Source organism: Propithecus coquereli, unplaced genomic scaffold (assembly GCF_000956105.1).
Source record: "Propithecus coquereli isolate 6110/MARCELLA unplaced genomic scaffold, Pcoq_1.0 Scaffold39, whole genome shotgun sequence".
In the NCBI taxonomy this organism is placed as follows: Eukaryota; Metazoa; Chordata; class Mammalia; order Primates; family Indriidae; genus Propithecus; species Propithecus coquereli.
Window position 1 is genome coordinate 8,370,064 of NW_012149618.1, and position 12,438 is coordinate 8,382,501.

Below are 12,438 nucleotides of genomic sequence, written 5' to 3' on the forward strand. Positions count from 1 at the left end.
TATTAACTGATCAACACTTACGTGGACACATAGTAGTAACATTCATCGGGTGATGGGCAGGTGTGGGGGGAGGAGAGGATGAGTATATTCACACCTAATGGGTGTGGTGCGTGCCGTCTGGGGGATGGACACGCCTGAAGTTCTGACTCGGGTGGGGCAAAGGCAATATATGTAACGAAAACATTGGTACCCCTGTAATATGTTGAAATAAAAAATAAAAAAAATAGAAATTTGCTTATATTTATAGAGAAGAGATTGGTTTTTAAAGAGGGAAAACACTGAAGAGAAAAAGGGAAGATTAAAACAATGCCTAAGTCTCAAGGTGTGCTGTTTAAGGTCCTACTGGGGGCAGTGGAGTCAGGCTGGCAGGGCAGAATTGATGGTGAAAAAAAGCATATTCTAGGTGAAAATAATAGTCTTTAAATCTTGAGTCAAGATAAAACAAAGATGAAACGAGTGAAATAGGAAATTAGACCTGACCCCCAAAATAAGTGGAAATTTGGGATGATATTTACCATCTTTATTGTTGGACCTTTGGTTAGTCCCTTGGCCAGTCTCCCTGACCTGTGAATCAAAATGTATTTCTTTTTTTGAGTGAATTTTATAGCTTAGTAGCAGTTCCCATAGGAGTTGTAGCATCTGGGTAGTGGTGTGTGAGGTTTTCTTGTTCTTTCCCTAACAAAGGAAATGAATACTTAGTAAATCAAGAATATATTAAAAATTAAACACCTTCCACAGATTTTATCTATAAAGTTAGAAGATATTTTTATTATGTGTAAATAGGATTCTTACATAATGTGTTGTGAAATTTTGGTAGCAAATAATTGTTTTTCTTTTGAAAAGTACTTTAGAAATTGCTATTTCCTGTTGCTTATTCAGTTATTCTCTTTGGCATATTTAATTAAAAATTGTTTTACTTTTTGAAAATATCATTGACTATTTTTTTGTAATGATTTTGGGGAAAAAAGTGTTTTATAATGATTGTAGGGTTCCAAGCCATAATAACTTATGTTTTCCTTTGATCTGAGACTTTCATGACTAACATATTTCTCTCTGACAAATATGTAAGAAATATCTTTTGAAGCTAAAGGTTTTATAACAGTGTCCTTTTTTTAAATACTACTGACAGTTACCCCATAGGCAAATACTAATATTTGTTTAGTTCCCTGTCAGTGAAGTTTATTCCATTGTTATTTTTTGAGCACAATAAACATATGAAGTGTGTTTATAATAAATAGGAAAAGTAAGGAAAGATGCAAGGGATAGGTAATGTGGGGAGGGTGTTGCAATTTTATGTCAGACGGGAAAGTTCTCCACCATAGTGTGGTATTTAGGGCCTTGAAGGAGGTAAGGGAGGAGGCTGTGCACATCTGCGGAAAGTATTCAAGCAGAGGGAACAGCAAGTGCAAAGGCCTGAGACAGGTGTGTGCTGGTATGTGAGGAAGAGCAGGGAAGCCAGAATGGAGCAGGCTGGAGACAGTTGTAGGAGATGAGGTCTCGGAGGTCACAGGGACCGGTTCGTGAGGACCCCTGCTTGTCTTCTGATTGAGCTGGGAAGCCACCAGAAGGGAGGAGGACTGTGATCTGACTGATGTACACTGGAAAGGGTGCACTGAGTACGCTGTGCAGCATGAACTGTAGGAGGACTTGGATGGGAGAGGGGAGTCCAGCTAGGAGACTGATGGTGTATTGCACCAGGATGCTTGCCATGGAGGTGGTGAGAATCTGTCACCTTCCGGAAATAGAGCTACAGGATTTGCTGTTGGATTGATATCAGCTGATGAAAAAACAGAATCAAGAATACACCTGCTGTTTTCAGAAACAGAGAAAGACTTGACGAGAACAGATTTGGATGGGGGTACAAGGAGACATCAGAGCTTAATTTTGAATACATTTTGTTTGAGATGTCCGTTAGCTACCTAGTCAAGTCCTACAAGCAGCCGGATTATTGGAGATATATTTATGTGTGTATGTACATATGTGTATGTGTGTGTGTATATGTGAACACACACACACATATTTATAGTATCTCCAATACATACATGCACACACACATATATACAAGGTAGAGGTGATTGAGGCAGGAGTTAAATATTTACTATACAGAATCCTATAGGTGGTATTTAAAAACCATGGGATAAGACAAGATGATGTCATCTAGGAAATCGGCATAGAGAAGAGGAGGTTACACAGGCTGAGCTCTGGGACTCTCTCTCGGATAAGATCATGAGGACAAGAGGCCAGTGAGTTAGGAGATAACCCCAAGAGAACAGGGTGAAGCTGGGTGGAGAAAGTGTGTTGCGAAGCAGAGTGCTCTACTGTGTCAAATGTGCTGAAGGTTTGAGTAAGAGAACTAGAGAGCTTGTCATTGCATTTGGCAATGTGGAGGCCACTGGTGACCTTCATCAGGGAAGCTTTAGCAAAGTGGTGGCATCGAAAGCCTGATTACAGCAGGTTCAAGAGAGAATGGGTAGGGTAGGTAGCAGAGACAGCCGGTATAGACAGCTCTTGGGAGGAGTTTTGCTATAAGAAGAGCAGAGAAGTAGAGTATTAGCTGCCATGGAATGGAATGGGGACAGTGGGATGGGGGTGTTCTGTAAAGATGGGCCGGAGTCTGGCATGTCTGCATGCTACTGGGAAGAGCAGAAGCTATCTGCTGTTCAGAGGAGGGCTGTACCTTAGATGGGACCATGTCCTTCATCAGGAGGAAGGTGGGACAGCCACAGATACAGGGAAGTTGATAGTAGGCGTGTGTCTTTTAGCTTCTGTTTTCTCAATGAAACAATAAGTAAGGCCAGTCTGAGAGTGTGTGATTAGGTAACTGCTGTACATCTGTCTGCTCGAATGGATATTTTTGGGGCTGTATTTACATTTTCAAACATGGGGTACATCTGAAACCTGCTTTTCTGATGAGCAATCAGCATTTCCTTAGGAAATCCAGAATATGTCCAGAAATTTATTCTTGTATGAAATGATGTAATATACTCTTCTTTGCGTCTCTGTAAGGCTGTCTCCTTAAATGTGTATAAATGGAAGGAAATAATGTGTATATATGGGAGAGAGGATGAGTAACTGACACATAGTTTCCTCTAATGAATATTAAGGGAGGATTGAAAGGAGAGACAGAGAAAGCGCAGATGTTCCTTCACTTAGATTTCTATCACCTGTGTAGCAGCTGTTTCACTCACTACCTCCTTATTTAGTTCCTCCTACCTGAAAAACTCAAAGAGATGGAGCTGGAACGTACCTCCAGATTCTCACCTGAGGAACTGCCCACATCAGTACTGGTGATCTCATCTGAGTTTCCCTCTTGGAGGGTTTTCCAGGACTGGGGCAGCCTGGTGAAGTAATAGATTCGCTATTAATTTTTATTTACATAGCACCTTTCTCGAGGAACACAGAGCACTCTGTGGGCCGTACGTTAATGGTCCGGGAGGAGTTCAGCAAGCCTGGGGAGCTGAACAATAAAGTCCCGTTGTTCTAAGCATTATTTAATGCTTTTATGATTTGTCCTTGAAAGAATTCTTGGCCTTCGGGCAGGCGATGGACTGCTATTAGCTCAGTTTCTCTCACACCCAGAAGAGAGTACACGTGGCCTGTGTATTGAATCAGCCTGTAGGTCTCTTTAAACAGGGTGGCGGCTTTGAGCCACAGAGAGGTTGTTTCTTCCCAGAGGATATTGCCTGTGCAAGTTGGTCCCCGTTGTTTAAGTTGGACGGATGCTAATATGCTGTCACAGCATTCTGGATGAATGCTGAGGAGACGGTATTTGCTCGTGACATCTGATGTGAGTCTTGAACTTGTTATATTTATTTCTTTGGCTGTCTTTGCTTTTGGTCACATCCTACTCCAGTGACTGAAAGATGGCAACTGTGCCCTTCTGTAGACCGAAGCCCATTTGTCAAGAACAATTTTCGCATTTTTGTATTTTTCCCCTATCGTTCATGATTGTGAAGCAGAAATGAAAGCTTTTTATCTTGGGGGGGAGGGGCGTCGGCTTCACTTCCATCCCATTTGCCATTCACTCTGAATATCTGTGGTTTGTTTTAAGCCATGCGCCAGTTGCCTGTTCTTGGAGGTATGAATTTGCACAGGGCCTGGCAGAAGCTGCAGACAGGATGTTGCCTCTTGAGTGCCTTGACTGACCCACGAGGAGGCCCAGTGGAGGTGCTCCATGGCTCCAGGCAATCTGCGCCTCTAGCCAAGGCCTCTAAAACTCATGGTTTTAAAGTGCTTGCTTAAGATTTCTGGGGCTGATTTACCTACAGGATCTAAAAATTACACTTTTTTCCTCAGAGGGACCAAGCACAAAAGCTGTGCCAACAGTTTCCCTGTTAACTCCTGACTGGCCTAACTTTCGCTTCTCAGATTTGTAATTCCTGGTTAATTCCTAATGAGCCAGTAGGTGCTGCTCGCTGGGGGTGGTCTTCTGCCACTGGTTAGTCCTGAGCTTGTCTCCGTGCTGGTGAAGCAGGGCCTTAGACCAGAATGGCCTCCAGCATCCTGTGAGCCCTGGATCTCTGTGGGGTTCAACAGTCATCCTTGCTCCGTGGACAACTTCAGGCCACTTCATTTATCCCACATTTGTTGGGTACCTACTCTATGCAAGGCCCAGGGGTCCCTCAGTGTTAGCTTATTCAAGGCATTCAGGCAAGATGCCTCTGATATACCAAATGGCCTATGGAGGAGAGTTCAAGTCCACAGTTAGTGAATTCCTACCAAACTCTTGAAAGGTGAGTGGTATTGTCTTCAGTTTATCATATGAGGAATTTGAAGCTCAGAGCAGAGAGTGGACCTTTGTTTTGTGTATTTTAAAACATAAACTCTTTATACCCTAGGTATGTGGGAATGACTTTTAAAAAGTAGGGATGGGAGACTATATTTTCTAATCCATTCAATATTTAGGGAGAAACTGATTAGAGATCTGAAGGACAGTTTAATGTCAAAAGCAGTTGTGAGTTTTTGCTACCAATTTTGAGAAGATTGACATGGAAACCTAAAGCTAATAGTAATGAAGAAACAAATGCTTCCTGAAGAGAGGAAAGGTCCCGGAATACAAGTGTCTGTTTTAGAATTGGATTACTTTATAGCCGAATGCTTGTAAAACACACGCATTTTTATTTTTATGTGAAATAAAATGTATCTTCTGCTTCCAAAAAGACGTGAACATTGTAAAAATCAGAATTAAGTCATATGAAACTGTCTCTGCCTTTTGAAAATCCAGATGATTCCAGGCCAAAAAAAATTTTTTTGGCAAAGAAATATAAGAAGTTTTTAAAAACAATAGGCTCTGAGAATCTCCAGTGCCTATAAAGTGACTACTGTAGCTGGGAGGTGAAATGGGAATGATGATTAAGTGCTTGCTTTCTTTGGATGTCTCAGTTTGCCTAAGTGAGCATAATTTAGGTGACTGTATGAGCATCTGCATGGCAGCTGCTGGTGCTACAAGTTAATGCCAGAGAAGACAAAATAGTTGGCACACCGTTTCTAATTTCATTATTGTACCAGGAGCCAGAAAAAATAGAAGTTTATATTCTTTTGAAGTGAGAAGATGTTGTCTCTTTTTTTCTTGGGCTTCACACACTTGCACACACAAAGTATCCTCAAGATATTTATAAGCATACTCTGACAATTTAGGGTATAAGCTGATTTGTTTGTGCTACTGTAAAAAAACAAACCAAATAGGTGGATTTTTGTCTGATTATGGAATCACCATTCCATGTTGTTGTTGTTGTTTTTTTTTAATTTCTGAGGTAAACTCCTAGATAATTTTGGAATGTCATATAAGCATTTAAAGCAGTGATCAGCAAACTCTGATTCTTTAAATAAACTGGAACATGGCCACACCCATTCATTTACATATTGTGTTTTACAGGCTGCTTCTCAGCTACTGCAGCTGAGAATTGAATAGTTCAATAGCTGAATTGAATAGTTGCAACAGAGTTCTTTTGGCCTGCAATCTTAAATTATTTACTATTTAGCCCTTTGTAGAAAAAAAGTTTGCCAGCCACTGATATAAAGCATCAATAGCTTCCTATCAGGTGCCATTTTGTGAGGTGCCGGGAGGACCGATTAGCCACTAGGATATCGCCCCACCTCAGACCGCATGTTTCGATCCTCCAGTGTTAGGATCACTGGCGAAGGAGAAACTTCCTTGGGAAAACATTCGAAAAGAATGGAGGGCTTCATCCTCCTGAGGAATCATTTTTCTTCTGTTAAGTGAGAGGGCCAGCCCAGCTGATGACTTCAAGTCCTTCTAATTTTAGCTTTCTTTGATTTTGTGGCAGTTATCGTTCAGTATTTGAAGGGCTGTCATGTGGAAGATGACAAGGTGAACTGAGTTAGGATGAATGAGTGCAAGTGACCGTGAGACTGTATTTCAGCTCAAGAAAGAATAGCACTTTCTAGGGACTGCCATACCCAGGATGTGCTTTGTGGGTAATGAGCTCCCTGTCATCAGAGATGTTCAAATAAAGTCAAGGTGACCACTTGACGCATGGAATTCAAGCAATGGATAAGAGATGGTTGTGTCAGAAAACTTCTGAGGTCCCATTCCAACCTTGAAATCCTAATGACTTCTTTGTTTCCAAGCTCAGATTTTGACCACAATTTGATTTGATCTATACAGGCATCTTGGATGATTTTCTGAAAGTATAATACTGGGCAAACCAAAGCAGTATAAAAGGGGAGAAGCTTATCTGGTGGGCAGAGAAGGCAGCAGACAGGCTGACCCACAGCCAGTCTCCCCTTTTAGTTATGTGCAGGCAGCAGAAGGTCGCTGCTTCTTACCAGCCTTAAAGCCTCCTAGATGACCCATCTGTCTTCCAGCTACGGCTACCATCTTTGCTTTCTGCCTAGCCTCCTGGAAAGAGGAAGGACCTGGCTGGAGTCATATCACAGATGTAGAAGCCAAAAAGGGTTTCTCCATCACAATTTTTTTCGTTTTTGGGAGACGGAGTCTCACTGTGTCACCCCAGCTAGAGTGCAGTGGTGTTACTGTAGCTCACTGCAGCCTCAAACTCCTGGGCTCAGGCACTCCTCCTCCCTCAGGCTCATGCGTAGCTGGGACTACAGGTGCACACCACCACACCTGGCTTATTTTTCTAATTTTAGTAGAGATGGGGTCTCACTCTTGCTCAGGCTGGTCTTGAACTCCTGAGCTCAAGCAATCCTCCTGCCCCGGCCTCCTGGAGTGCTAGGATCACAGGCATGAGCCACGGCGCCTGGCCTCTGTATCACAATTTGCCAGAGAGTTTAGAATGGCAGTGAAGGGCAGGTCTGGGTGAGGCCATACGGTCTCTGTGCAACTCCACCATCATAGCATAAAAGCAGCCATAGACAATACAGATATGAATGAGTAAAACTTTATTTACAGAAACAGGCAAAGGGCTGGGTTTGGCCCCTGGGCCATAGCTCGCTGACCTTTATGTAGACACTGAAAGTTAAAACTGGCTAGACAATGTCAGCTCTAGTTCTCTCACATTTTGGAGAAAAGTTGAAATGACATGTCCAAAGTCATACTGTGATTGAGCCAGGATTACAAGCCAGAATCTGCTGTTAGTCTAGTTCCCATTTTGTGATACTACTCTGCTGTTTCGGCTGTGTGGTCAGATTATATTATAGCATTTGGTTTTTAAGAGAGGGCCACGTGAATGAAAGAAATACCTGTTCCAGGTGGTCTATGAATAGCAACAGCCGGAGCTCAAGGATGGTATTTCAAGGGAGGCACCCCTTTTCCCCTGTGACCCGGCCTGCCTTTTTCTTAGATGGGCCCCGTTCACAGTAAAACAAAATAATATGTTGCATCAATTCATATGGAGAAATAGTGCCCCAGAGTTGTGAAAAAGAAATGGGCTCCCGTAGCTGCGTCACAGGATTTGATCACTTCAGCGGAGAGTGCCAGGAGATTTGAGACAGATGTTTTCAGACATGCTGCATGCCTAAAACATTTCCAGGGGTCGGGCTGCAAATAGTGACTTAATAAGTGGAGAAACAGGGAAAGTATGCAAGTTGAGGACACAAGAGTTTATTCACCACTAGGTGCACGGCCAACCTCTTTGCATTACATCTGCCTGTCAGGGTTGGCTCTTTAATCTGTCGTGCCCTCGGTATTGCTCTTTGTCTGCCCGTGAATAAAGTGCAGCATTGTGGTTAGTAATCCCACTCCAGTGACTCGACTTCAAATGTGGTTTTGGAGCGCATCCCAGAGTTCTGTTTGCTAAGCTTCCTACTCCTGTTTCAGAGACACCACTGGATACAGAGCAGCGAGCACTAAAGGCTTCCCTCTTTCCTTAAACCTGTCGGGTTGTGGGCTCTCTCTTTCCCCCTCTCGTGCCTTTCTTTTCTTTTTTCTTTTCTTCTTTTTTTTTTTTCTTAAACCTTTCAAGGCAAGTTCATGGATACTAAGCTGATGTGTTTGTTGTTCTTTTTCTCCCTGCCTCCACTCCTAGTGAGTAACCACACTGGCCGCATCAAGGTGGTCTTTACTCCGAGCATCTGTAGAGTGACCTGCACCAAGGGCAGCTGTCAGAACAGCTGTGAGAAGGGGAACACCACCACTCTCATTAGTGAGAATGGTCATGCCGCCGACACCCTGACGGCCACGAACTTCCGAGTGGGTGAGTTCCTCCACGGTCCCTGACTGTCCTTACTGAAGAGAGTTTTATGAGATTGTAGCATTTAGACGCCCCCTCCACGCACACTGCTCTCTGCTTCAATGGGTTTCTGTCTAGGAGTGCGAATATGCTTCTTTCTTTGAGAGCTTTTAAATTACTTTCAGAATAACTGTAAACCTGATTTTGATTTCCTAGAGAAATGTCAACTGGAATATTTTCCCTCATTGCTTAGCGTTTATGCAGCCCTGTGGTGATGGGAATATATATAGTAGAACAGAAGAGAATAGGTTTTAGATTAAAACCCGAAGGTATAATTTGCACTGATCTGATCAGCTGCACATTTTATCGGCCCAGTGATAAGGAGAATTTGTGTTAGATTTGACTCATGTCACAAACTGTTGGAAGGTGGTGATGAAATTTAAATTGTGACTTCAAAAATAGCCAGACTCTACAAAACCTCTAAAAATTGTCAAAAACCTGTTTGTAGAAATAAATACAGACTTGCATCTTTTGCCACGTTTCTGCCCTGTATCACAAGACTAAATTATAAATTGATATATAACATGGATTTGGGGGAAGATATACTAGCAGATTACTGTTAGCAGTCAAAAACTTTAAATATGAACCAGTAGTTACTGCAAAAAAAAATCTTTTTGTTTCTTTTTAAATTTTTGTTTTTTACTTTTTTATAAATGGAGAAGAAAGTATTGCAGTCCACTGAGTGCCGTCATGCTGTCATGTTGTCATGCAATACGGTATTTTTGTCACAGAAAAATGTCTTTTATTATTTTTTGACCAATTATGGTTTGCCATGTGTACTCAAATAATCGCAGACACCCACGTTACTTTATGAGTTACTCACAAGAATAACCCAAATGTCAGACAGATAATAACACTGGCTAGATCTGGTCTTTTTATGGAATATTGCTGTTTAGTCTTGGGAGTGTGTGTCTGGGGGAGGGTAGGAAAAAGGGGTGTCTATTTCAACTGATTTCCATCAAGACAAAATACAAGGGACAGCTTGAAGTCCTTATTAGCTCTTTGATTATTCTGCTGCTTTATTGTGACTCCTAATCCTTATGAGGTCCAAGCAGTATTTTTGATCGTCTGTACTTGGAAAAAACAAGTGCCCATAAATACGATTTAAAAGGGCATTGTAAATTTTCTGGCTATGATGGGGTACTTGGGCATATTTTTAAAAGAATTTAGCCGTAAGGTGCCAAATGGCACATTATGCTTAGCAGGGCAGGGAGCCGAGTCTAATGGGAAGTGTGTTGAACTGACGATCAGGAAACTGGATTCTGGTCCCGGTCGTGCTACTAACTAGCTAATCCACAGGGCATGCCACTTAATATTTCTGGACCTCAGTTTTTCTCATTCATAAAATAAATGGGATTGTATTTTGTGACCTCTAAAATTTAGTCCATCTCTAAAATCCTACACCTTACGATCAGCAGTAAGTAATATTATTTTTCGTCTTTTTTGGAGGGCTGGAGACGAAGAGCGGAAGGGAAAAGGCAATTCCCAATAGGTTATTATGGATATAATGGCTTTTCCCCAGTTTCCTCTTTTTGGTTGCTTTCCTCACTCACTGCTTCCTTTCTTCCATCATCGTCAACAGTGTCTGCTCCTCCTTGCGTTCGTGGTAAATCTTTACAGTAGCAATGCCAGAATAATTGAATGGGTGGTAATTTTTTGGCTTACAGTGTATTCATTTTGAAACTAAATATTTGAAGTCTTTGAGAAACAGAGGAAGTCTACTTGTTAAAACACGCTGCACACTTTCCTTTCTGGCAGTTAACCAGATGTTTAGGAACAGAATATACATAGCCTGTTCAAAATACGAAATGGAGCAAAATTATTTACAAAAGCATTTCAAAAACAGAACTCAACTCTCCATGAAAGGATTGGCAGAGAACTTTAATTAAAAAAAAAAAAGATAGGGGGTGGTGAGGAGGGGCTGATAATAAACAGTTTCACATTGGAAATCGTGGGAAATAATTTCATTAATATTCTGAGCTGTTTCCCTCTCCTATTTACATTTTAGTTCAAATATTGGATAGTGTGAGGGACAAGTTTTATGATTTTTCTTTATTGAAGAATGATAATTTTGTAGAACTTATAGATTGTGATCTTTCAAAGATGGAGAAAGTTTTTAAAATTCATTTTTGTGCATATATCTTTTTCAGGTTTTACTGGTTTAATGTTATTATTTATCAAAAGTGGTTTTCTAATATTTTTTCTGTTTATAATATATTAAATCTTTTGAAAAATAAGATATACATATGGAAAATAGTTCAGTTTGAAGAAAATTCAAAATTTATCAGCACTTGTTAACTACTCTCTTTGTCCTCTGATATTTAAAGGCACTGAAAGGTAGGGGCTGGCAAACTTTTTCTGTAAAGGTCCAGATAGTATATGTTTTAGGCTTTTTAGGCCATATGGTCTCCGTTGCAACTGCTTAACTCTGCTGTTGTAGCGTGACAGCAGCGAGAGGCAATATGTGCAGGAATAGGCGTGGCTGTGTTACAGAAACAGTCACTGGGCTAAACTTGGCTCGAGAGCCATAGTTTGCCCACCCCTGCTCCAAGGAGTCAAAATAATACAAGGAAAATCATACGGACTTCCTAGTTGAGGCACCATAATTAAATAATGCATTTTGATAATCAGAGCAACAGAAATAATTTTGAACACTGTGATTTATAGGTTTTTTTTGAAGGAAGTAGAACAGATATCATTGTCACCATTTTTTTAATAAGGAAATTTAGGTAGAGAGGGTTAAGTGAGCTTGCCTTAGTTACACAGCAAGTGAGTTAGCTCCGACTAGAACCTAGGTCTCCTTATGTCAACTGTTTACTCACCTCCCTGGAGTCTGACCATGATGTATAAGAGCGACAAGGTGAAGGACTTCATGGAGTTGGGTCTTATGGGAAGGCCAGACAGTATAACAGAGAGAGAGAGCATCTGAGAGTTCAGCAGACCTGGGTTCGAATCCTGGCTTCATTATGGCCTCTGGGCATGTTCTGGCTCTGCATCCCATCCGGGCCCAGCTCAGCTCGTCCATACGGTGCAGGCACTAATAGGTATATGCGGGGTCGTTCTGCAGCAGGCTTCTTCATTCGTGCTGCTTCTGTGTTGATCTTCTGATCTGTGGTGATGTGAGTCTGGGACATATGGACGTGAGAAGCAGCAGGTACTTTTCCCATGACTATTAAGCATGTAGTCTCTATTCTTGCATATTCATTTTTATCAGTGGCAATATTGGTATGATGTAACAGGATATTTATATCAAATGGTGTTTCCTATAAAGCAGATTTCTAATTATAATGACTTTTTTGGCAGCAGTCTGAACTCTACCTCCCTGTTCCCCCAGCCCCTGCCTTTTTAAAAAATGGAAACATATCCCTAGTTGGGTGGGCTAGCAGGTTCACCACTGTTGTTTTAACGGATTCTTAACATTTCATAGGGATATAATGAAGACAACCTTCTGGGATTTTTAAGTTGTTTATAAAGCCGTAAGTTCCTCCAACAAGAAGAACATATGAACTCATGTTGTCACAACTAGAATATTTCAAACACAGTAATACCGTCACTTGGCATAACTTATTTGTAGAGACATTGACAAGCAGTCATGATTGCTAAAGTAACACATTTGGGTTGTATGATGCTGCTTTCTCTGAGGAGTTACAAAAGACTCATGTTCTATTAGCACTGACTGAATAATTATAAAAAAAATTTGATAATTTTAAAGGTGCATTCCCATATGTTATTTAATTTGATGCTTACTACATCTAAGAGAGGTGAATGGTAGTGTGCACAATTT

At 41.3% G+C, this 12,438-nt stretch overlaps 1 protein-coding gene across 1 annotated transcript in view; it reads left to right on the top strand.

Moving 5' to 3' along the window:
• Positions 1-12,438, top strand: part of LTBP1 (latent transforming growth factor beta binding protein 1) — a 482,178-nt gene that overhangs the window by 173,832 nt on the left and 295,908 nt on the right. Inside the window, exon 5 of the mRNA XM_012652425.1 lies at positions 8,451-8,618. Within this exon, the coding sequence (XP_012507879.1) occupies positions 8,451-8,618 (168 nt within the window). The remainder of the gene's footprint in view (positions 1-8,450; positions 8,619-12,438) is intronic.